At 41.2% G+C, this 26,292-nt stretch overlaps 1 protein-coding gene across 1 annotated transcript in view; it reads right to left on the minus strand.

Moving 5' to 3' along the window:
* The window catches only part of LOC106084951 (thioester-containing protein 1 allele S1), a 50,187-nt gene that overhangs the window by 19,416 nt on the left and 4,479 nt on the right, over window positions 1-26,292 (minus strand). Inside the window, exons 2-6 of the mRNA XM_059364238.1 lie at window positions 23,351-23,759; window positions 15,690-16,513; window positions 5,025-5,286; window positions 4,694-4,961; window positions 1,901-1,988 (exon numbers count right to left, since the gene is read on the minus strand). Coding sequence (XP_059220221.1) covers window positions 1,901-1,988; window positions 4,694-4,961; window positions 5,025-5,286; window positions 15,690-16,513; window positions 23,351-23,759 — 1,851 coding nt within the window. The remainder of the gene's footprint in view (window positions 1-1,900; window positions 1,989-4,693; window positions 4,962-5,024; window positions 5,287-15,689; window positions 16,514-23,350; window positions 23,760-26,292) is intronic.

Raw genomic sequence — 26,292 nt, forward strand, 5'->3', positions numbered from 1 at the left:
AGAACATAACATCATATGAAAATTAGTACACAACAAATAAAAGCGTTATAAGGTCAGCCGGGCCGAATCTTAAATATCCTCTACCATGGATCGCATTTTTCAATGTCTTTGTCCTATATATCCTTATAGACAAACAAAGGACAATGCATAATGCATATTTTTGAGCTATACCATGTTATGAGCCGATTCGGGTCATGCTTGGTATGGCTGCTGGAGACCAAAGTGAAATTAATTTTGCACAATTTCAGCCAAATCGGATAAGAAATGCGCCCAAAAGTGGCTCAAATTATAAAATTGGGAGATCTGTTTATAGGGGAGCTATACCAGGTTATGGACCGATTCATATTTAACACGTATGTTAAAGGTCATACAAGATGTTATTGTGTAAAATTTTTAATCAGATAAGAATTGCTTCCTTTAGAGGCTCAAGAAATAAAATCTTGAAATCGGTTTATATTAAAGCTACATCAGGTTATAAATCGATTTAGGCCAAACTTAGCGCAGTTGTTGATGTTCAAACCAAAGCACTTCATGTTAAATTGGATAAAAATTGCGCCCTCTAGCTGCTCAAGAAGTCAAGATCCGAAATCGGCTTATATGGGAGCTATATGAGATTATGAACCGATTAAAGCCAGCTTGACATAGTTTTTGAAGGGCATATCCAAACACTTCATGCTAAATTTTAACCAAATCAGTTAAAACTTCTTGAGCCCTTTAGAGGCTCAGAGAAGAAGTCAAGATTCGAGATCTGTTAAATAGCAGCTATGCCTAAACATGGACCGATTTGGCCCATTTACAATCCCAACCGTCCTCGGCGAATAAGAAGAATTTATGCAAAATGTCAAGCATTTAGCTCAGCTCCTTCGAAAGTTAGCGTGCTTAAGACAGACAGACGGACGGGCGGACGGACTTACGGACATGGCTTAATCGACTAAGAATGTCAAACTTTGTCGGATCTCAGATGAATATTTCGATGTGTTACAAACGAAATGATGAAATTAGTATACCCCCATTCTATGGGGGATGGTATAAAATAATGAAAAGAATTGCGTCCAACGGTGCTCAAGAACCCAAATCGGACCTCGGAAGCTATATCGAAGAATTTCAAGGAGATTCCGGCTGGCGGACACACATCACTGTTAGGGCTTTTCGTTGGGTCTTACCCAATTACAAAGGGATATAAAGGGTGATTTTTTTGAGGTTAGGATTTTCATGCATTAGTATTTGACAGATCACGTGGGATTTTAGACATGGTGTCAAAGAGAAAGATGCTCAGTATGCTTTGACATTTCATCATGAATAGACTTACTAACGAGCAACGTTTGCAAATCATTGAATTTTATTACCAAAATCAGTGTTCGGTTCGAAATGTGTTCAAATTTTGACAAATTTTGTTCAGCGATGAGGCTCATTTCTGGTTGAATGGCTACGTAAATAAGCAAAATTGCCGCATTTGGAGTGAAGAGCAACCAGAAGCCGTTCAAGAACTGCCCATGCATCCCGAAAAATGCACTGTTTGGTGTGGTTTGTACGCTGGTGGAATCATTGGACCGTATTTTTTCAAAGATGCTGTTGGACGCAACGTTACGGTGAATGAACACATTTCGAACCGAACACTGATTTTGGTAATAAAATTCAATGATTTGCAAGCGTTGCTCGTTAGTAAGTCTATTTATGATGAAATGTCAAAGCATACTAAGCATCTTTCTCTTTGACACCATGTCTGAAATCCCACGTGATCTGTCAAATACTAATGCATGAAAATCCTAACCTCAAAAAAATCACCCTTTACATAAAAGGGATTGCAAACTTCCGTTCAATGGTGGATAGTAAAATTATCAGCACATTAAAATTGTATTGTTCAAAATTTTAAATATAAATTTTATTTTAGTTAACTTACATTTCATAATTTTGGAATATCCAAGTTTCCGGAAACTTTTTACGGAAACGCAATAAGGCAGGTGCAAATGGGCCTAAGACAGAAAACTCTACATGTTTCAATGTGTAGTTATGGCATGAAATTGAATAAATTAAACAAAATAATAAGTTTTAAAAAAATTATTTCAGATTATTTCCAGATTAAAATAACTCTAAGACATCAAGTAATAAGGTGTTATGGTCGGCCGGGCCGAACTTTGGATACGCACCACCTCGGGTATATATTTAAACCACCTTTCGTCAAAATCCGGTGTCAAAATTACATACCTTATGTCCCATAGCAGTTTTATCGAATAATATTCCGATTTGGACCAAATACTAATAAGTACAAGTCATTGTTCAATTGTGTATAACAAAATAATGGTCTTTTTAGTAATGATATCTAAAAATAACCCGATCTGAACCATACACGCCACGGGAGTCGGAATGCCTAACATAAGTCACTGGGTAAATTTCAGGGAAATCGGATTATAAATGCGCCTTATATGGGGCCAAGACTTTAAATCGAGATATCGGTCTACATGGCAGCTATATCGAAATCTGGACCGATTTGGGCCAAGTTGCGGAATAATATCGAAGAGCCTAACACAATGCACTGTCCCAAATTTCGGCGAAATCGGACAATAAATGCGCCTTTTATGGACCCAAAACCTTAAATCGAGAGATTGGTCTATAGGGCAGCTATATCCAAATCTGAACCGATCTGGTCCAAATGGAAGAATCAGCCTAACGCAACTCATTGCCTCAAATTTCAGTTAAATCAGACGATAAACGCGCCTTTTATGGTCCCAAACCTTAAAACCGAGAGATCGGTCTATACGGCAGCTATAACCAAATCTGGACCGATCTGTGCCATATAGCAGAAGTATATCAAGGGGCTTTACTTAACTCACTATCCCAAATTTCCGCGAAATCGGACAATAAATGCGCCTTTTATGGGCCCAAAGTCTTATATCGAGAGATCGTTCTATATGGCAGCTATACCCAAATCTCAACCGATCAGAGAAAAATTAAAGAAAAATGTCGAAGGGCTCAAGACAACTCACTATCTCAAATTTCAGCAAAATCGGATAATAAATGTGGCTTTTATGGGCCTAAGACCCTAAATCGGAGCATCGGTCTTTATGGCAGCTATATCCAGATCTGGACCGATCTGAGCCAAATTAGCGAAGAATGTCGAAGCGCCTTACACAACTCACTGTCCCAAATTTCAGCAAAATTGGATAATAGATGTGGCTTTTATGGGCCTAAGACCCTAAATCGGAGGATCGGTATATATGGCAGCTATATCCATATCTGGACCGATCTGGGCCAAATTGACAATGGATATCGAAGGGTCTAACGCAACTCACTGTCCCAAATTTCAGCCAAATCGGATAATAAATGTGGCTTTTATGGGCCTAAGACCCTAAATCGGCGGATCGGTCTATATGAGGGCTATATCAAGATATAGTCCGATATAGCCCATCTTCCTTTATAAATATACTAAGTTAACTCAACATTCATTGGTTAACTAGTTAGTAAGTATGTAAGTCGGCCTTCCTTATATATGTTTATATATTGGGTTGCCCAAAAAGTAATTGCGGATTTTTGAAAAGAAAGTAAAAGCATTTTTAATAAAACTTAGATTGAACTTTAATCAAATATACTTTTTTTACACTTTTTTCTAAAGCAAGCTACAAGTAACAGCTGATAACTGACAGAAGAAAGAATGCAATTACAGAGTCACAAGCTGTGAAAAAATTTGTCAACGCCGATTATATGAAAAATTACTTTTTGGGCAAACCAATATATATATATATATGTACACTTGCCGCACCGATTTGACATACGTGAGCTCGTAGTCCTATATGTCCCTTTATGGTACCAATAGGTCTACTGCCCTCCTTCTTGCTTCCTTTCAGTAATAGCCTCGTCTTCTCACGATCTGGATCCCTCCATAGGATTTTCGCCGTCCTACCAACCGTTTAACTGTTCCACAATGTTGCATGCGCATTCGTCGCCCACTTCTTTAATGGCTTCGGGCTAACCAAGTTTATTGACGGCAGTCCTCTGGCCTTCACCGCCAACTCGTCTGCCCTTTCATTTCCCCTTACTCCGTTATGGCCCGGCAACCAAACGATGAGGATTTTTCCATCCTCAGAGAAGGCGTTAATCTCCTTCTTACGCTGCAATACTGTTCGTGACCTTACCGTCCTGCTTGTTATTGCCCTTATGGCAATTTTACTGTCGGTAAAGATGTTCGCACTCGACGTCCTCGCGTTAGCACCACACCACTTCACGCATTCCGTGATCGGCCGGATCTCCCCCTGCAGCACCGTATTATGGTCAGGCAGTCTAAAACAGATCGCAGTCCCTAGCTTCTCAATGTAAACCCCCAGGCCCACTCTGTCCCCTAGCTTTGATCCATCCGTGTAACATGATCTTCCTGATGGCATTTCTAGGGTTCCGTCAATCCAAGGCTGTGCCGATGGCAGCAGTGCCTCGCACTTGACTTTAAGGTTTATCTCAGGTATCCGATTGGAAACCTCTTCCTTTCCTTCCAGTTTTCCTATTGTCGCCTCGATTATACCGAGATGGTATGAGCTGCTCCCATCCTCAATCCATTCACCCATAGCCTTAAGTCTCATAGCCGCGGTGGCTGCCTCACATTTAATCTGTATGTCAATGGGTCGGATATCTAGAATAGTCTCCAGTGCCCTAGTGGGCGGGATCCTCATCGCATCGAAAAATGTAATCATTTAACAGAACTTACGACCTAAAGGCTCGAATATGTAGTGCGCATTTGTAAGGGTAACGATGCCGGACAAGAGACCTGGATAAACCAAGGCAGATAAAGGTATACTTGAGCGGTCGCTTTCCAACGAACTAAGAATCGTTTCCCTTTGAAGATCGTACGAATTATCCAATAAATATACGCCTAAATCAACAGCCAAAATTCCTACAAGAGATTGCGGCTGAGCATTCAGTTGAAGCGTGACGTTATCACCAGGCTTCACCGTTTTTGGGGCTATGAGACTAATCTGAAAAAATAAAAATATAAGTTTTGCATAAATATAATTATATGATATGGTCGGCAGACTTACTTTATTCTCAAATTCCAGGGGTAAGGTGATTTGTATTTCCTCGTAGCGCAATATTCCGTTTTGTACATAGTAGACGTATACAAATGAATGGGGGACCATTTCTATGGTTGGTGTTATGCGTATGGTGTAGACCTTTTTATTAGGCCCTAATGTAATATGATCTGCATGGATAATATTGGAATGTGCCATAATAACATAGATCAAATACGGCATCTCCATCGTGGAGGCAACTTCAATTTCCACATCAGTTCCAAAACGCGGTCTAAGAGAAGATGGAAGAACTGTGAAAATTATTGGGTTGGCCAAAAAGTAATTGCGGATTTTTTAAAAGAAAGTAAATGCATTTTTAATAGAACTTAGAATGAACTTTAATAAAATATACTTTTTTTAACAGCTGATAACTGACAGAAGAAAGAATGCAATTACAGAGTCACAAGCTGTGAAAAAATTTGTCAACGCCGACTATATGAAAAATCCGCAATTACTTTTTGGGCAACCCAATATATAAAGATAGATTTGTTGCGCTTTGTTTGTTTGTCTGTTCCGTATAGACTCAAAAACGGCTGAACCGATTTTCATGAAATTTTCACAGATGGTAGAGTTTGGGCCCCCGGTAAAAATAGGGTATTTTTTGATATCTGAAGTGGGGGCGGTCTATCTCCCTACCCCAATTTTCAAAAACGCCAGATCTCGGAGATGCATACACCGATTTAAGCGAAATTTTGTATGCCACCTTATGGTACTTGGGTATTGGGGTCAAATAATCTGGGGTGGGGGCGCCCCATCTCAAAACCCAACCGAACGGACATCTGCACCGTTTGAGACAATATGGGTATCAAATGAAAGGTATTTAAGAGCAGAGTACGAATTTGGTATATAAATTTCACTCTTAAGTTTTGGGGGGGGGGGGGGGGGGGGTCGCCCACCTCCACTGCTTTGGACAAACTGGGCTTTAAAATGTTACCCCAAGTGTCGGGGGGGGCACCCACCCCCCAAAAACTCCGCCCAACAGGACACTTTAACCGCTTTAAGTGATATTGGTATCAAATAAAAGGTATTTTAAAGTAGAATGCAAATCTGAGACAAAAAATTATTTTTTGGTGTCTGAGGGCCCTTCCTACCTCCCCAAAACCCCCAGCAGGACAAATTTACCGATTGGGAAAATATGGATATCAAATAAAAGCTGTTTAAAAGTACAGTCCAATGCTTATATAAAAATTCATTTCTTGGTGTCTGAGGTGCGTCTCCACCTCCCAAAACCCCTCAACAGGCGATATTTACCGATTGTGACGGTATGGGTATCAAATGAAAGATATTTTGAAACTGAGTACACATCTGTTATGAGAATTTGGTCCAAGGTGTCTAGGGGGCCTCCCCAATCCAAAAACCCCCAAAACGTACATAAATGTCCAACATCACAAAATGGGTATCGAATGAAAGGTCTTTGGGTCTTGACTACGAATCTGGCACGCACAATTAGGACAAATGAACCATAACTTGATATTGTTTCAATAACATAGTAATTATTTTCTTTTATCCTTTGTTTGCCTTAAAAGAGATACCGTGGCAAGAGCTCGACAAATGCGATCCATGGTGGAGGGTATATAGGATTCGGCCCGGCCGAGCTTAGCACGCTTTTACTTGTTTAGGGCTAAGTACGGGCTAATGCTGGCAACATTTATGAGATACAATGCCATGTAAACTTCTCTCCAAAAAAGTGTCGCACTGCGGCACGCCCTTGGGACTCGGCTATAAAAAGGAGGACCCTTACCATTGAGTTTAAAACTTGAATCCGACTGCACTCATTGATATGTGAGAAGTTTGCCCCTTTTCCTTAGTAGAATGTTCATGGGCAAAATTTGTTGTTTGTTTGTAAGTACGTGGGTGGCCGCCCCACCCTGCATACCCCTCAAACTAGATATATTTGTGGATTATGACAAAAAGGTGCTCAAATCTGTATTTGTTTCATGGCCAAGTGTTTCAGGGACGCCTCACCTCATAAACTCTCCTTAAACCACATATGGATATCAATATGTAGCTCCAATGTGATTTTCGGGAGTGGAGTATAATCTGATAACCACTTTTGGGGCAAAGAGTTTGCCTACTCCTATCCACCATCAAATCCAAGAGAATGAAGTAGATCAAACATCCAAACTTTAATGTGCGGACCCTCACTTTATCCTATTTCTAAAAACGCCAGATCTCGGAGATGTGTGGGATACCAAGGGGGCCGCCCCACCTCCAAAGCCAGCAGCCAAATGAACCGGCTCACTCTCAAAAACATCCCCATACTGCACATATGTACCGAACATAGCAATATGCGGCTCCAATGAAAGGTATTTGGGAGAAGAGCACCCATATATTATCCACATTGGAGCGAGATATCTGAAAGGACGTACCAGCACCCCGAAACAGGACTTATTTCCTGCTGTATCACGCTTATTTTTGTACGGTATCACGCTTATTTTTGTTAATTTGCTTGAGTTTTTCCACAGTTTTTATGTTCCCTCAATTCTATTTTCTTCTTTCTTAGGTGATTCCTAAGAATGAAACAAAAGAAAACGTCAGATTTCTAATCGTCGTTCATAGTTGCCATAGTTTTCGTTGAGAGGCATGATTAATCAATTACAATTTATCGTCTGTGATTATAACCATCCAGCGGAAAAATTCTTTAGTAAAAGCTGCTCTTAAAATGCCTAATTGTGGAGACACAAGACATGCCAGAGGCTACCCTACTCCTTGCTATTTGAAAAGGCGTGTCCAAAAGTATGAAGGCTTCCTTTATCATATCCAAAAGTAGGGCTTACAGAAAACCGTAAGCAAAAGGAGGTTTTGAACGTATAGTACAACAAAAACTATTAAAAAGGCATTAGGTTAGGTTAGGTTGATAATAAGTAAAAAGGCGTTAACTTCGGCCGGGCCGACCTTTGGATACCCACCGCCTCGGGAAAATATGTAAACTACCATTCGTCAAAATCCGGTGCAAAATGCATACCTTATGCCTCATAGCAGGTATATCGAAATATATTAAGATTTGGACCAAATACTAATAAGTACAAGTCATTGTATAACAAAATATTGGTCTTTTTAGTGGCTATATCTAAAAATTTACCGATCTGAACCCTATACAACACGGATGCCGAAAACCATATACGACACGGATGTGCCATATTTTAGTGAAATCGGATTATAACTGTACCTTTTATGGGGCCAAGACTTTAAATCGAGTGATCGGTCTCTATGGCAGCTATATACAAATCTGGACCGATCTGAGCCAAATTCAAGAAGAATGTCGAAGGGCTTAACTTAACTCACTGTTCCAAAAATCGGCGAAATCGGACAATAAATGCGCCTTTTATGGTTCCGAAACCTTAAATCGAGAGATCGGTCTATATGGCAGCTATATACAAATCTGGACCGATCTGAGCCAAATTCAAGAAGAATGTCGAAGGGCTAAACATAACTCACTGTCCCAAAAATCGGCGAAATTGGACAATAAATGCGCCTTTTATGGTTCCGAAACCTTAAATCGAGAGATCGGTCTATATGGCAGCTATATCCAAATCTGCACCGATCTAAGCCAAATTAAAGAAAAATGTCGAAGAGCCTAACACAACTCACTGTCCCAAACTTCGGCGAAATGAGACAATAAATGTACCTTTTATGGTCCCAAAACCTTAAATCGAAAGGTCGGTCTATGTGGCAGCTATATTCAAATTTGGACCGATCTGGGCCAAATTGAAGAAAGGGCCTAACACAACACACTGTCCCACATTTCGGCGTTATCCGACAATAAATGCGAATTTATGGGCCCAAATAACTTAAATCGAGAGATTGGTCTATATGACAGCTATATCGAAACCTGGACCGATCTGTGGCATTTTACAGAAGCATGTCGAGGGGATTGACTTAACTCACTATCCCAAATTTCGGCGACATCGGACAATTAATGCGCCTTTAATGGGCCCAAAATCTTAAATCGAGAGATCGGTCAATATGGCAGCTACATCCAAATCTCGACCGATCTGGGCCAAATTGAAGGAAGATGTATACCCTTCGACCTTAAATCGGTCTTGGGCCCATAAAAGACGCACTGTGCCAAATATCAGCAAAATCGGACAATAAATGTGGCTTTAATGGGCCTAAGATCATAATTTGGCTGTTCGGTCTATATGACAGCTTTATCAAATCTGAAGCGATCTCAGCCAAATTGAAGACAGATGTCGAAGGGCCTAACACAACTCACTGTCCCAAATTTCAGCAAAATCGGATAATAAATGTGGCTTTTATGGGCATATGACCCTAAATCGGCGGATCGCTCTATATGGGGGCTATATCAAGATATAGTCCGATATAGCCCATCTTCGAACTTAACCTCCTTATGGCCAAAGAAGGAATATGTGCAAAGTTTCAACTCAATACCTATATTTTTAAAGACTTTAGCGTGATTACAACAGACAGACAGATGGACGGACATGGCTAGATGTCTTAGATTTTTACCTGATCAAGAATATATATTCTTTATGGGGTCGGAAATGGATATTTGGATGTGTTGCAAACGGCATGACAAAATTAATATACCCCCATCCTTCGATGCTGGGTATTTAGAAGGGCGGATATTAATCCGCACCATGCCACTATAGTCATACACCTAAGCCGTTAATCTCCTTCTTACACTGCAAGACTGTTCGTGACTTGACCTTTCTGGTTGTTATTGCCCTTATGGCAATTTTACTGTCGGTAAAGATGTTCAGACTCGACGTCCTCGCATTAGAACCACACCACTTCACGCATTCCGTGATCGTCCGGATCTCCGCCTGCAGTACCGTATTATGGTCAGGCAGTCTAAAACAGATCTCAGTACCCGGGGTCCTCAATATATACCCCCAGGCCCACTCTGCCCTCTAGATTTGATTCATCCGTGTAACATTATCTTCCAGATGGCAATACTAGGGTTCCGTCAATCCAAGACTGTGCCGCTGGCAGCAGTGCCTCGCAGTCGACCTCAAGGTTCATCACAGGCATCCGATCGGAAACCTCTTCCCTTCCTTCCAGGTTTCCTATCGTCGCCATGATTATACCGAGATGGTATGAGCTGCTTCCATCCTCAATCCATTATCCCATCGCCTTAAGTCTCATAGCCACAGTTGTTGCCTCACACTTAATCTGTCGATGGGTTAGATTTTTTAGAATAGTCTCCAGTGCCCTAGTGGGAGTGGTCCTCATCGCTTTGCCTACGCCAAGACAATATGTTCTCTGAACCTGTTGTATGGTCCTTATGTGGCACTTTTTCTCCGTCGCAGTCCATCAAACTACTGAGGCGTAAGTAAGTATTGGTCTAATCACGCCCCTGCAGAGCCAGTGGACTATACTCGGATTCATCCCCCTTTCGAGCCTACAGCCCGTCTAAATAGTACCCAACATATGTGAGCATTCTCAGTACGCTCCTGAATATGACACTTCCAATTCAGTTTCCTGTCCAAGATTACACCTAAGTATTTGACCTTGCCAGATATCGTAATCGTCTTATTGAGGAAACGTGGTGCGTTAAATTGACCCACCTCCGTCTTTCTCGTGAACAGGCATATTTCAGTCTTTTCTAAGTTAACATTAAGACCTCTGGGTCTAGCCCAGTCATATACCATATGCAAGACCCTTTCGGCCCTTCTGCATAGCTTGTTCGGATCCATACCCCAAAAGTATTATAACATCGTCTGCCTAGCAGACGGGTTCAAATCCCTCCTCAGTCAGCATCCGTAATAGGTCATTTATGGTGGTCACCCACAGGAGTGGTAATAAAATTCCCCCCTATGGCGTGCCTTGGGCCACTTTCTCTCTTACATTTATATCATGGGATACTCAATTTATCCACCTGTTTCTTAGCATATGGTATATCCAGTCTCTAAGGACCAGGTCCACCCGGTACTGGTCTAACGATTAGATCAGTGTGTCGGTCCGCACATTGTTAAAAGCCCCCTTGATGTCAATGCATAGTCTCACTCACTGGCGAGTACGTTTTAGCATCGAAGGATTCTACTATTTTATGCACAACCTCGTACAGGGCAATCTCCACCCACACTTCCTTGATGTAGGCATGTTTTTTGTATATGAGCAGTTCGCTGGGTGTCATACTCTTTATCATGGGGGTCCACAATACGTTCCATGGTTTTGAGTAGAAAGGAGTGGGTCTTGTTTCTAAACTGCTTACTTAGTCCAAAGTAGCATCTGTTTGCCAGTACTAGTCTTCGCTTAATCTCAAAACTGGTGTCATTCGTTTCTGTTACGGCGGTGCCGAGGTAGATAAAGTTACTGACTGTCTCAAAGTTGTGGTTCCCATCGTTCTCCATTTTCTTTATCTGCTTGGTTGTGCAAGGCTTTTTGGGAGTTGAAACCATCCATTACGTCTTATCTCCATTTACTGTCAGACCCATTTTCATTGACTTCCCTTCGATTCTTTCAAACGCTGCAGTTACTACATCCGGTGACCGACCTATGATATCGATGTCGTCGGCATAGGCGAGCAGCATGTGTTCTCTTGTGATTAGTGTGCCATATCTATTCACATCTGCATCTCGTATAATCTTCTCCAGCAGGATATTAAAGAGATCACACTAGAGGCTGTCTCCTTGTCTGAAACCTCGTTTGGTATTAAATAGTTCGGAGAGATTCTTTCCTATTCTTACTGAGGAACGCGGACTCCTGCAGAGTCTTATTAATTTTGCAGGGATACCAAACTCAGACATGGCTTGAAATACCTTTGAACGTAAAGGAGTATCGAAGACGACTTTGTAGTCAACGAAGAGATGGTAGGTGTTGATTTGTCCTTCTCGGGTGTTTTCCAGGATTTGGCGCAGAGTGAATATTTGGTCTAGGGTGGATTTACCTGGTCTAAAGCCGCGATGATAGAGCCCAATTATCTCATTGAATTTAGGCTTTAATCTTTCACACAGTACGCTCGAAAGTATCGATGGGGAGGAGACTTATTCCTCTGTAGTTGGCACATTCCATCATGTCTCCTTTCTTGTGTACGGGACATAGTATGTTGAGGTTCCCATGGGGTATGCGTTCTTCTAGCCAGATTGCGCAGATAAGCTGATGCATACGCCTTATCAGGGTGTCGCCTTCGGTCTTAAATAGTTCAGCGGGTACCCCGTCAGCTACTGCTGCCTTTTTGTTCTTTAATCGGGTCACTGCTACTTGGCCCTCATTCTGACGAGGAGGTAAATATTCTATACCATCATCAGGGATTGATTCTGCTCTATCCTCTTCGCCGCCAACATCGGACACTAGAAGTTGGGTAAAATATTCTTTCCATATCCTCAGCTATGTTATCTGTGTCAGTTACCAGATTTCCTTTTTTGTCTCTGCAGGAGGATGTGCCTGCATCAAAGCCATCGGTTTGATGTTTAATTCTTTGGTCGAATTTCCGAACTTTATTCTGACTCCTGTATATCTCAATCGTATATATCTTTCTGCGGAATGGACGTTTCTCCTCTCTCCTTTTCTGGCGTGTTGCTGCTGATTGCAGGGCTGCTCTATATGCCGCATTCTTGGCTTCAGTAGCATCTCGACACTCTTGGTCGTACCATGGGTTTCATGGGGGAGGCTTCCGGTACCCAAGTACGGATTTCGCGGCATTTTCCAGGGAATGGGCAATAGTTTGCCAATGCGCTATTGAATCTTCGGAACAAGGAATGCTTTCATCAAGCAGTTGGGTCAGTCGAGTGGAGTATGCCGAGTGGAGTATGCCATTGCCATTTGTTGTGTTTGTAGCTTTTCAATGTCCAGCTTCCCTGCAGTGTCAGGTCGTACTTTCCTCGCCATGTTCAAACGGGTGCGAACCTATGCTGCAACAAGGTAATGATCCGAATCTATATTCGCTCCACGAATCGATCGTACATCTAACACATCTTCTGGATGAATGCCTTCCATCTATCACAACGTGATCAATTTGGTTTCTCGTGTCTTGATCGGGTGACAGCCATATGGCTTTGTGAATATTTTTATACCCACCACCGAAGGATGGGGGTGTATTCATTTTGTCATTCCGTTTGCAACACATCGAAGTATCCATTTCCGACCCTATAAAGTCTATATATTCTTGATCAGCGTAAAAATCTAAGACGATCTAGACATGTCTGTCCGTCTATCTGTTGAAATCGCGCTACAGTATCCAAAAAAAGAGATATTGAGCTGAAACTTCGCACAGATTTTTTTTTTTTCCATAAGCAGGTTAAGTTCGAAGATGGGCTATATCGGACCATATCTTGATAAAGGCACCATATAGACGGATCCGCCGATTTAGGGCCTTAGGCTAATACAATATAATATAAGCCACATTTATTATCCGATTTTGAAGAAATTTGGGACAGTGAGTTATATTAGGCCCTACGACATCCTTCGCCAATTTGGCCCAGATCGGTCCAGATTTGGATATAGCTGCCATATAGACTGATCCTCCGATATAGGGTCTTACGCCCATAAAGTCACATTTATTATCCGATTTTATTGAAATTTGGAACAAAGATTTGTGTTAGGCTCTTCGACATTCTTCGTCAATTGTGCTCAGATTGGTCTAGATTTGGATGTACCTGCCATATACACCGATCCTCCGATTTAGGGTCTTAGGCCAATACAATATAATATAAGCCACATTTATTATCCGATTTTGAAGAAATTTGGGACAGTGAGTTATGTTAGGCCCTTCGACATCCTTCGCCAATTTGGCTCAGGTCGGTCCAGATTTGGATATAACTGCCATATAGACCGATTCTCCCATTTAGGGTCTTAGGCCCATAAAATCCACATTTACTATCCATTTTTGCCGAAATTGGGGACAGTGAGTTGTGAGAGTTTTAGGCTCTTCGATAGCTTTCTTCAAATTTGGCCATGATCGGATCACATTTGGATAAAGCTGCCATATAGACCGATTTCTCAATTTAAGGTTTTGAGGCCATTAAAAGCGTATTTAATGTCGGATGTCGCTGAAATTTGAGACAGTGAGTAAAGTTAAGCCCCTTGACATACTTCTGCAATATGGCACAGATCGGTGTAGATTTGGATATAGCTGTCAAAAAGACCGATATTTCGGTTTTAGGTTTTGGGCCCATAAAAGGCGCATTTTTTGTCCGATGTCGCTGAAATTTAAGACAGTGAGTTTGGTTAGGCTCTTCGACGTCTTCAATTTGGCCCAGATCGGTCCGGATTTCAATATAGCTGCCATAAAGACCGATATCTCGATTTAAGGTTTTGGGCCCATAAAAGACACATTTATTGTCCGATTTCGCGAAATTTTGGACAATGCTTTGTGTTAGGCTCTTCGGCATTTTTCTGCAATTTGGTCTAGATCGGTCTAGATTTGGATATAGCTACATATATATATCGGTCTACATGACGACCGATGTTTCGATTTAAAGTCTTGGCCCCATAAAAGGCGCATTTATAACCCGACGTCGCTGAAATTTGACACAGTATATTGGGCTTTTCGACATCCGTGTCGTATATGGTTCAGATCGGTTTATTTTTATTTATAGCTAAGGTACTTATTAGTATTTGGTCCAAATCGAATCATATTTCGATATAACTGCTATGGGATATAAGGTATGCAATTTTCACGGGATTTTGATGAAAGGTGGGTTACATATATACCCGAGGCGGTGGGTATCCAAAGTTCGGCCCGGCCGAACTTAACGCCTTTTTACTTGTTTTGTTGAAATCTTGTGCCTCCCATTACTGGATCTTATCTCGTGGAGGCTAAACTTTCCGACTGTTTTAATCCTATTAAAAGCAGATTTATTTGTCTGAAAATGTGACTTGTATATGAGTTCTCGGGATCTGAATAAAATATGATCGATACCAGCCCCTATTAAGATATATCTACGGATATAGTAGTGGAGTTATAACAAAATAGGATGTTTATTATGCCCCTATATAATTTGGTCCAGATCGGTCCAGATTTGGGATTATAGATGCCATATAGTGAGATTTTTCGATTTAAAATCTTGGCCCTATAAAAAGCGCATTTATTATTCGATTTCGTTGAAATTTGACACAGTGACTTATATTGGGCTTTTCGACATCCGAGTCCTTTATGGTTCAGATCGGTTTATATTTGGATATATGTGCCAAAAAGACCAATATTTGGTTCTTCAAAAATGAACCATGACTTATATTTATTAGACCACTCAATGTCAGTGCCAAATTTGAGTTATCCAGTTTTCACCGGACTGTGACAAAAGGGGGTTTACATATACACCCTAGGTGGTGGGTATCCAAAGTGCGGTCCGGCCGAACTTAATGCCTTTTTACTTGTTTTGTTTACTTGTGCAACGACATGATGAACTCATAGCTGAGAAATGCTCGCATAGAAGGGCTTTTGAATGAAGTGCATTTGAAAAGTGAAAATATTGAATACAAAGTAGAGATTGTTTGACATTGAATTACAGGCCTTGCGTAAGGTTTATAAATGTGAGGCCTTTCCAAGTTTCCCGCTATTCAAGTTAACTTATTGCCAGTGGATATGTGTCATATATTCGGTAGTGTCGGTCGCACTGACAACCGCGGCACTGGCAGGCTTACACTGTACCAAAAGCGATAGAGGACCGCTATAGCTATATATATTATACTATGTAGTCAATGATATGTGCTATGCTAATTTCGACTTACCTATCCCCCTTTATAGTTAATCGGAAATATGACTCGGTTTTCTTCTTGCCCAGAGTAGCATCTGACAACACACCATGCAGGGTATATGAGGTATCCTCGTACTGAAAGACTTGATCTTCATTGACCTGCTGTTCAAACTCGAAGATCGCTACCCCTCCACCATTAAGCTGAGAAGTGTATTTCTTGGATCCATATGTCATAACGACAGGTTTTGTTGCATCTTCAACTGGCCAGCCATTCCAATGATTCACATGGACCTTTAAGCGAAATGGTCGGCCATTTTTAAATTCTATTTCTTTATCATCCACATAAATTTGATGGTTATTCATTTCCAGATGTATATATTCTTTATTTGACTGCATCTCGCCCGTATGTTTTTCTCTTAATTCCGCGTATAAGTGCATGCCATAGCAACCCTCTAAATCTTTTTCATCAAAGTGGTAATCTAAGGTAAGTATACCATTGATATACATATGTTTTTCCTGGATTAATTTGTCGCCTCCACGATTCAGCCCAGTAAATTTTACGGTTAATTCACCCTCCACATATTTTTCAAATGTATATTTTCCATAGACCACTGCTTTTATATGACAATTACTTTTCAAACAAACTCGATCAGTGTCGACGTACAAACTAAATTTAGGCAAAATATATTTTTGTACTTTTATGGTTTTCGATGCAGCAAAATCATATTTTCCTCTGATAGAAACAGAAATTTTCCACGTGCCCATCACTGGATATTCGGAGAGTTGAAATTTATTTTTGTAGACACCTTTTACCAGTGAGATGTCCTTGAATTGTTTCACTCGATTGCGTTTGTCGTCCTGAAAGTAAGGAGAAAAAACAAATAAAAGCATGCTAAGTTCGGACGGGTCGAGTTTTATATACCCTTCACCAAGGATCGCATTCGGCAGGTTGTTTGTCCGATATTTGAATATAGGCAAACAAGTATATATGTTCTTATATATAACAAGTAAAAAGGCGTTAAGTTCGGCCGGACCGAACTTTGGATACCCACCACCTCGGGAATATATGTAAACCACCTTTCATCAAAATCCGGTGAAAATACCCTACCTTATGTCCCATAGCAGTTATTCCGAAATATGATCCGATTTGGATCAAATACTAATATCGGTACAAGTCATTGTTCAATTGTGTATAACAAAATATTGGTCTTTTTGGTAGCTATATCTTAAAATAAACCGATCTGAACCATATACCAGATGGATGTCGAAAAGCCTATCATAAGGCAATGTGTCAAATTTCAGTTAACTCGAATTACAAATACGCCTTTTTTGGGGCCAAGACTTTAAATCGAGATATCGGTCTATGTGGCAGCGATATACAAATCTTGATCGATCAATATGTAGAGGGGGCTTAACTTAACTCTCTGTCCCAAATTTCAGCAATATCGGACAATAAATGCGCCTTTTATGGTCCCAAAACATTAAATCGAGAGATCGGTCTATATGGCAGCTATATCCAAACCTGGACCGATCTGAGTGAAATTAAAGAATTATGTCTAAGGGCCTAACACAACTCACTGTCCCAAATTGCGGCGACATCGGACAATAAATGCGCTTTTTATGACCCCATAACCTAAAACCGAGAGATCGGTCTATATGGCAGCTATACCCAAATCTGGACCGATCTGGACCAAATTGACGAAGGATGTCGAAGGGCATAACATAACTTACTGTCCAAAATTTCAGCAAAATCGGATAATAAAGGTGGTTTTTATGGGCCTAAGACCCAAAATCGGAGGATCGGTCTATATGGCAGCTATATCCAAATCTGGACCGATATGGGCCAAATTGGCGAAGGATTCCGAAGGGCATAACAGAACTTACTGTCCAAAATTTCAGCAAAATCGGATAATAAATGTGGTTTTTATTGGCCTAAGACCCTTAATCGTCGGATTGGTCTATATGGGGGCTATATGAAGATATAGTCCGGTATACCCCATCTTCCGACTTAGCCTGCTTTGGCACAAAACAAGAATCTGTGCAAAGTTTCAGCTCAATATCTCTATTTTTGAAGACTGTAGCGTGATTTCAACAGACAGACCGACGGACATGTCTAGATCGTCTTAGATTTTTACGCTGATCAAGAATATATATACTTTATAGGGTCGGAAATAGATATTTCGATGTGTTTCAAACGGAATGACAAAATGAATATACCCCATCCTTCGGTGGTGGGTATAATAATCAATTTGTGTTTGTTTGTATATTCCTTATAGACTCAGAAACGGCTGAAATGATTTTCTTGAAATGTTCATTGATGATGCATAATGATCCGGTGGTGAAAATAGGTTACCAAATTTTTTGATATCGGAAGGGGGCGGACCCTCCCCGTTACCCCAAAAATACCACCCAAAATCACAAGTGGACCGTTAAAGACAATATGGATATCAAATGAAAGGTATTGAAGAGTAGAATACGAATATGGTATTAAAAATTGGGTCCAAGAACCCAGGAAGTCGCCCTCACCCCAAAATGTCTAAAAACAGAAAAATTGGTCGTCCACATCAATATGGGGCTTATATGAAAGGTATTCGGGAGTAAACTACTAATCTGGCATACATAATCAGATCGAAGTGTAGGGGGTCAATCCACCCCCTAAAATTTCCCCAAATGGGCATATGACCCATCATGACCATAAGAGACTCGATTTCGTAGAATAAAAAAAAGGAAACATAGGTTATATAATTTTAAGATATCGGAAGGTGGCTGACCCTCCCCCTTACACCAAATACGCCACGCAAAACCAAAAGAGGACTGATGGGCACAATATGGGTATCAAATGAAAGGTATTGGAGGCTAGAAAATGAATATCATATTCAATATTGGGTCCAAGTATCCAGCGGGCCGCCCCAAACCAAAAACTCTTCTAAACTGAAATATTCGACGTTCCTATCAATATGGGACTCAAATGATAAGTATCCGGCAGTAGATTACAAATATGGCATTAAAAAATTAGGTTTAAGTAATGGGAGGTTGACTCACCCCCAATTTTGCGGGTACGCCCTAAATCACCCCTTAAACTGAACTTCATTTCCGACTATAGCAATATGGAGCTCAAATCAACGGTATTTGAGAGTAAAGAACATATTACATTACATAAAGAACATTTGAAATCTATTTTCAGGGCAAAGTGTCGGTGGCCTTCCCAGCCCCAAAACACCTGCCAAATGAATTTATAGACCAATCACGACAATATAGAGCTATGTGTGTGGGGAGCTGCCCCACCCTAAAATACCTCCCTATTAAATAAAAGCTATTTAAGGATGAAATTTATTGATTTTAGGGAAATTTATAATCATTTTCGGGACAAAGGCTCTGAGGTCTAGCCCACCTTCAAACACAACTTATTTACCAATCATGCCATTATGGGACTCATACGAAATGTTTCTGAAAGTTGAACACGCATCTTATATTTACTGTGATGGCCAAGTGACCACTTCCGAAATACCCCCTAAACCCCAAAATATATACCAATACAGTAATATGAGGCTCAAAAGAAAGGCATTGGGTAGTAGAGTAAAAATTTGCCCGCCAACCGAGCAGGGGCAAACTTTTCATACATCGATGAGTGCTTTCCGATTCAAGTTGAGTTTATCAACGATACATGGGTTGTTCCAACTCTTTTTTCCCACAGCGGATTCATGTGGTTTTCGGACGTCCCCTACATCGCCGCCTTGCAGGTTCCAGTCCAAGACATTTCTCGTTATATCACTGAGCGGTCGCCGCTGGAAATGACCCAACCAAGTCCATTTTCTCTTCCGGATTTCTACATGGACGGGGGAAGTGTTTGTCCTTACTTGCAATTCTTCATTTGAAATACATGAGGTTTGGCCAGAAAACAAGAAGTACTTGTCGTAGGAGGCTATTTATAAAAACTTGAACTTTACAGGTAGTCCCTTATGTCAAGCTCCAAGTTTTACAACAATATAATCTTCTATATAAAAATCAATTGTTTGTTTGTTTCTCAGACTCAGAAAGGGCTGAACCGATTTTCTTCAAATTTTCACAGATGGTGCATAATGAGTCCGTGGTGAAAATAGGGTACTTCATTTTCTGATATCTGAAGGGGGGCGGACCCTCCCCTTACCCTAATTTTCAGAAACGCCAGATCTCGGAGATGGGTGGTGCGATTTAAGCGAAAATTTGTGTGCTCTCATATAGTACCCTAAAAATAAAAATTTGGTATCCAAATTTCGGATGGGGTACCTAGGGGGGCAGCCCCACCCTAAAACCTACCAAACATATATTTAGACCAATCACGACAATATGGGACTCAAATGAAAGGTATTTAGGATAAGAAAACGTATCTGATATCCATTTGTCGAACCAAGTGCTAGGGGGACCACCCCAACCCCCAAAACACCTCTAAATCGGACATATTTACCGACCATGGCAATATGGGACTCAAATGAAAGGTATTTGCGAGTAGAATACGAATTTGATATCCAAATGTGGGACCACGTTTCTGGGGGGTGGACCCCTTCCCCAAAACACCCCCAAAAAGGACTTATTTAATGACCAAGGGAATGTGGGGTTTAAATAAAAGGTATTTGAGTGTAGAATTAGAATCTGATGTCAAAATATGGGACCAAGTCTTAGTACTACACACTGTTCCAAATTTAAACGAAGTTGGGTAATAAATGCACCTGTTATAAGCCTAAGAGCCATAATCGGCAGATCGGTCTATATGGCAGCGATATCCAAATATGTTCCGATATGGACCATTTTTGGTTCGGATATCGACGGGACTAATAAAACTCACTGTTAAGAACCTAAATCGGCATATCGGTCTATATGACAGCTATATGTAAATATTGTCCGATATTCACCATATTCGGGTCGGAAGTCGAAGTACCTAGGGCAACTCACTGTTTCAAATTTCAGCAAAGACTTTAAATCGAGATATCGGTCTATGTGGCAGCGATATAGAAATCTTGATCGATCAATATGTGGAGGGGGCTTAACTTAACTCTCTGTCCCAAATTTCAGCAATATCGGACAATAAATGCGCCTTTTATGGTCCCAAAACATTAAATCGAGAGATCGGTCTATATGGCAGCTATATCCAAACCTGGACCGATCTGAGTGAAATTAAAGAATTATGTCTAAGGGCCTAACACAACTCACTGTCCCAAATTGCGGCGACATCGGACAATAAATGCGCTTTTTATGACCCCATAACCTAAAACCGAGAGATCGGTCAATATGGCAGCTATACCCAAATCTGGACCGATCTGGACCAAATTGAGCAAAATCGGATAATAAAGGTGGTTTTTATGGGCCTAAGTCCCAAAATCGGAGGATCGGTCTATATGGCAGCTATATCCAAATCTGGACCGATATGGGCCAAATTGGCGAAGGATGCCGAAGGGCATAACAGAACTTACTGTCCAAAATTTCAGCAAAATCGGATAATAAATGTGGTTTTTATTGGACCCCTTCCCCAAAACACCCCCAAAAAGGACTTATTTAATGACCAAGGGAATGTGGGGTTTAAATAAAAGGTATTTGAGTGTAGAATTAGAATCTGATGTCCAAATATGGGACCAAGTCTTAGTACTACACACTGTTCCAAATTTAAACGAAGTTGGGTAATAAATGCACCTGTTATAAGCCTAAGAGCCATAATCGGCAGATCGGTCTATATGGCAGCGATATCCAAATATGTTCCGATATGGACCATTTTTGGTTCGGATATCGACGGGACTAATAAAACTCACTGTTAAGAACCTAAATCGGCATATCGGTCTATATGACAGCTATATGTAAATATTGTCCGATATTCACCATATTCGGGTCGGAAGTCGAAGTACCTAGGGCAACTCACTGTTTCAAATTTCAGCAAAATCGAAGAATAAATGCTCCTTTTATGGTCTTTAGATCCTTACGCTGAAGATCGGTCTCTATGTCAGCTACATCTAATTGTAACCCGATCTGGGCCATATTCGGGACAGATGTTGAAAGTCTTGATGCAACTCCTTGTTTCTAATGTCAGCGAAGTCGGATAATAAATGTGCCTGTTGTAGGGGTAAGACCCAAAATCGGCAGACCGGTCTATATGGCAGTTACCTATATGGGCCCATTTATAGTCCGATTTTGCCAAAATTTAAAACAGAGTGTTGTTTTAGGCTCTTCGACATCATTCTGCAATTTGGCCCAGATCGGTCCAGATTTGGATATAACTACCATATAGACCGATCTCTCGTTTTATGGTTTTGGGCCCATAAAAGACGCATTTATTATCCGACTTCGCCGAAATTTGGGAGAGAGAGTTGTGTTAGACCCTTCAATATCGCACTTCAATTCGGTCCAGATCAGTTCAGATTTGGATATAGCTGTCATATAGACTGATCCGCCAATTTAGGGTCTTAGGCCAATAAAAGGCGCATTTATTGCCGGATTGAGCCATAATTTGGGACGATGAGTTGTGTTAGGCCCTTCGACGATCATCTATAATTTGGCTCTGATCGGTCCAGATTTGGATATAGCTGCCATATAGACCGATATCTCGATTTAAGGTCTCGGGCCCATAAAAGGCGCATTTATTGTCTGATGTCCCCGAAATTTGGGACAGTGAGCTAAGTTAAGTACCTCGACATATTTCTGCAATATGGTGTAGATCGGTCTTGATTTGCATATAGCTGCCATATAGACGGATCTCTCGATTTAAGGTCTTGGCCCCATAAAAGGCGCATTTTTTATCCGATGTCGCCGAAATTTGGTACAGTGAGTTAAGTTTTTTCGATTCTATCCCACTGTGCCTCGTGCTACTGATTCGAGGCAAGTTTAGGCTGTGATCAAGGCGAATTGAGGTGGTGATCAGAGGGAGACTATCGAAATGGACAACGAGGACTTACCCAAGTTAGATGGAGCTGGGGTTCTTCACTCGGATTTTAGACTCCCGTCATTGGGCAGGGCGCTCTTCAGGGTGAAAACAGACCCAAAAAAGGAATATGGAGGAACGAAGCCAAAAGTCACTGTGAGTCGTCCACTACTACAAGAGGATGTTCGGTACGAAGCGAAATGATTTGGTGGATGTACACGGCCACTATGAGAGTGGTGTTGGCATATATAGCACTCGTGTGGTGGAAGGCTGTTGAAAGAAGGTCTTGTACCGGGCAGTTTCAAAGGGTTCAAAGACTTATTCAAAGTCACGGAATCACGTTAGTGTTAAGGTCCACATCACTGGAGGGTTTTGAAGCAATTCGGAACTATGCCGCCAAGGTTGCACCTAGGCTGAGAGAACTAGACTTGCTGAAGAAGAATGAGTACGGCTTCAGTTCTATTCTGAATATTGAGCAAGGTTTCACACTATCAAACACCTAGTCCTGTGCAGGATAGAATCTTCAGGATTTGCCTTCTCGGAATGAGAAATGGGGGAGACGTATGCTATGTTTTAGTAGCATGAGGCATTGCTATTCTAAGATATCTCCAAGGGGAGGATGAGACTTAGGCTCAAGGCGACGGGTTCGGAGGATTACTCCGAGATACCCGACTACAGGATGAATGTATGTTACGGCCTTTTCGGCAGAGGTATGCGCTTTTACAATAATAAAATAAATCCTGCTAAGCCATTTACCGTAACTTTAAATGGTAAGAGTAATTTTTGATACTTTATATATTCCTATTACTTACCAAAATATCAATTCGTATCGGTTCTGCTACCTTCAGAGGCCGCGTATGTTCATCTAAAATTATGACTCGAAACTTAACTTCATCGCCGGGCTTAAATACTGCCTTGTCGGTTTGGATATAAATTTTCGGACCAGCATCTGGTATCGAAATAAGCATGCTTTCATTCCGGAAAATAACTCCACTCATTCCTTCAACAATCAGCTTGTGAACACCGCTCACTAGTTTTTGTGGTACAAAAACAATAGCTTGTGTTTCATATGGTTTTAGATAAACATCAGATTCCAAGTGATAATATGGGCCTTGAATTTTTATGTTTATTTTTGCAGGTTCAGTTGCCTCGTGAAGAGATACAACCACCATGTATTTCCTATTTGATTGGATGACTCCGGGTGCAGTCAACGAGTAATAACTGAAAGAAAACCTTGCTATTAACAAAATCTTATACTGGATAGAACGATAATATTTATTAATTTTGCAAATAATTCACAACCGCTTAGTTCAATTTTGGTATACTCTTTCCAACATTTCGGCCGGTATCTCACGAATAAATGCTTCAATGTTGTCTTCCAATGCGTCAATTGAAGCGCGCTCGTCTGTATAGACATGAGCTTTAACATAGCCCCACAAAAAAAGTCTAAAGGCGTTAAATCGCACGATCTAGGCGGCCAATTGACCGGTCCAAATGTGAACTCGCCTCTCAATAAGTCCATTGTTAGGCGTGCTGCGGGGCATATGGCGCCGTCTTGTTGAAACCACATGTCATGCAAATCCAACTCTTGCACTTTGGGTACAAAATAGTTCTATATCATCTCACAATAGCGCTCACCATTCACAATTACGTTACGATTGTCACCCTCTTTGAAGAAGTACGGTCCAACGATGTCACCAAACTGTGGCTTTTTCCGGATCCATTTGTAGCTCTTGCAATGCATCTGGCTGATCTTCACTCCAAAAATCGCCAATTCTGCTAACTTGCTGACTCATTGAGCCAAAAATGAGCTTAGTCGGTCAAATGAATGAAGCGCGCGATGAATTTTTTGAGGTTAGTTTGAAACAAGTAAAACGGCGTTAAGTTCCGAACTTTGGTTACCCACCACCTTTCGTTGAAATCCGGTGTAAATTGCATACCTTATGTCCCATAGCAGTTATATTGAAATATGCTCCGATTTGGATCAATTGTGTATAAGCAAATACTGGTCTCTTTAGTAACTATATCTAAAAATAAAAATGTCGGAGAGCCTATCACAACTCACTGTCCCAAATTTCGGCGAAATCGGACAATAAATGCGCCTTTTATGGGCCCAAAACCTTAAATCGAGAGATCGGTCTATATGGCAGCTATATCCAAATCTGCACCGACCTGGGCCAAATTAAAGAAGGACTTCGATGAGCCTAACGCAACTCACTGTCCCAAATTTCGGCGAAATCGGACAATAAATGCGCCTTTTATGGGCCCAAAATCGAAAACCGAGAGATCGTTCTATATGACAGCTATATCCAAATCTGGACCAATCTGGGCCAAATTGACGAAGGAATCGGATAGCCTAACACAACTCACTGTCCCAAATTTCGGCCATATCGGACAATAAATGCGCCTTTTATTGGCTCAAAACCTTAAATTTAGAGATCGGTCTACATGGCAGCTATATCCAAATCTGGACCGATCTGGGCCAAATTAAAGAAGAAGTTCGAAAGGCCTGGGGCAATTCACTGCCTTAAATTTCAGCAAAATCGGATAAGAAATTTGGCTTTTATGGGCCTAAGAACCTAAATCGGCAGATCGGTCTATATGGTAGCTATATCCATATCTGGACCGATCTGGGCAAATTGACGAAGCATATCGAAGGGCCTAACACAACTCACTGTCCTAAATTTTAGCAAAATCGGATAATAAATGTGGCTTTTATGGGCCTAAGACCCTAAATCGGCGGATCGGTGTAGATGGGGCCTACATCAAGATATAGTCCGATTTAGCCCATCTTCGAACTTAACCTGTTTACGGGCAAAAAACGAACCTGTACAAAGTTTCAGCTCAATATCTCAATTTTTAAAGACTGTAGCGTGATTTCAACAGACAGACGGACAGACGGTTTCCTGTCGTCGCCTTGATTACCGTGATGGTATGAGCTTCTCCCATCGCCTTAAATCTCAGAGCCGTAATGGCTGCCTCACACTTTATCTGTGTGTCTATGGGTCGGATGTCTAGAATGTGTGTGTGGTCGGATGTCTCGAGAGGTTTCCATTGCCCTAGGAGTGAGGAGTGGTCCTCATCGCTCCACCTATGCCAAGACAACATGTCCTCTGAATCTGTTGTATTATCCTTACGTTGCACTTTCTCTCCATTACAGTTCACCAAACTACTGAGGCGTAAGTATATTTTGGTCTAATCACACTCCTGTAGCACACCACCGGACTATATTCGGATTCAGGCCCGATTTCGAGTTTCGGCCCGTCTACATATTGCCCAACATCTGTGAGCCTTCTCAGTACGCTCCTGAATGTGACACATCCAATTAAGTTTCCTACACAAGATCGCTCCTAAGTATTTGACCTTGTCAGAAATCGAAATTGTTTTATTGAGGAAACGTGGTGCGTTAAATTGGCCCGAGAACAGGTGTATTTCTGTCTTCTCTAGATTAATATTGAGACCTCTAGTTTAGGCCAGTCATATGCCATATGCAAGACCCTTTCGGCCCTTCTGCATAGCTGGGTAGGATTCTTATGCTTGAGAAGTATTATAACATCGTCTGCGTAGCAGACGGGTTCAAGTCTCTCTTCAGTCAGTCCTTAATAGGTCATTTATGGTGGTCACCCATAGGAGTCGATAAAATGCCCCCCAGTGGCGTGCAATATAAGGGAGGGAGTGGCAACTCTCTACCGTATATTAATATCATGGGACACACATTTTATCCACCTGTTCCTTAGCATATGGTTTATCCAGT

Source organism: Stomoxys calcitrans, chromosome 3, assembly GCF_963082655.1.
Source record: "Stomoxys calcitrans chromosome 3, idStoCalc2.1, whole genome shotgun sequence".
Classification (NCBI taxonomy): domain Eukaryota; kingdom Metazoa; phylum Arthropoda; class Insecta; order Diptera; family Muscidae; genus Stomoxys; species Stomoxys calcitrans.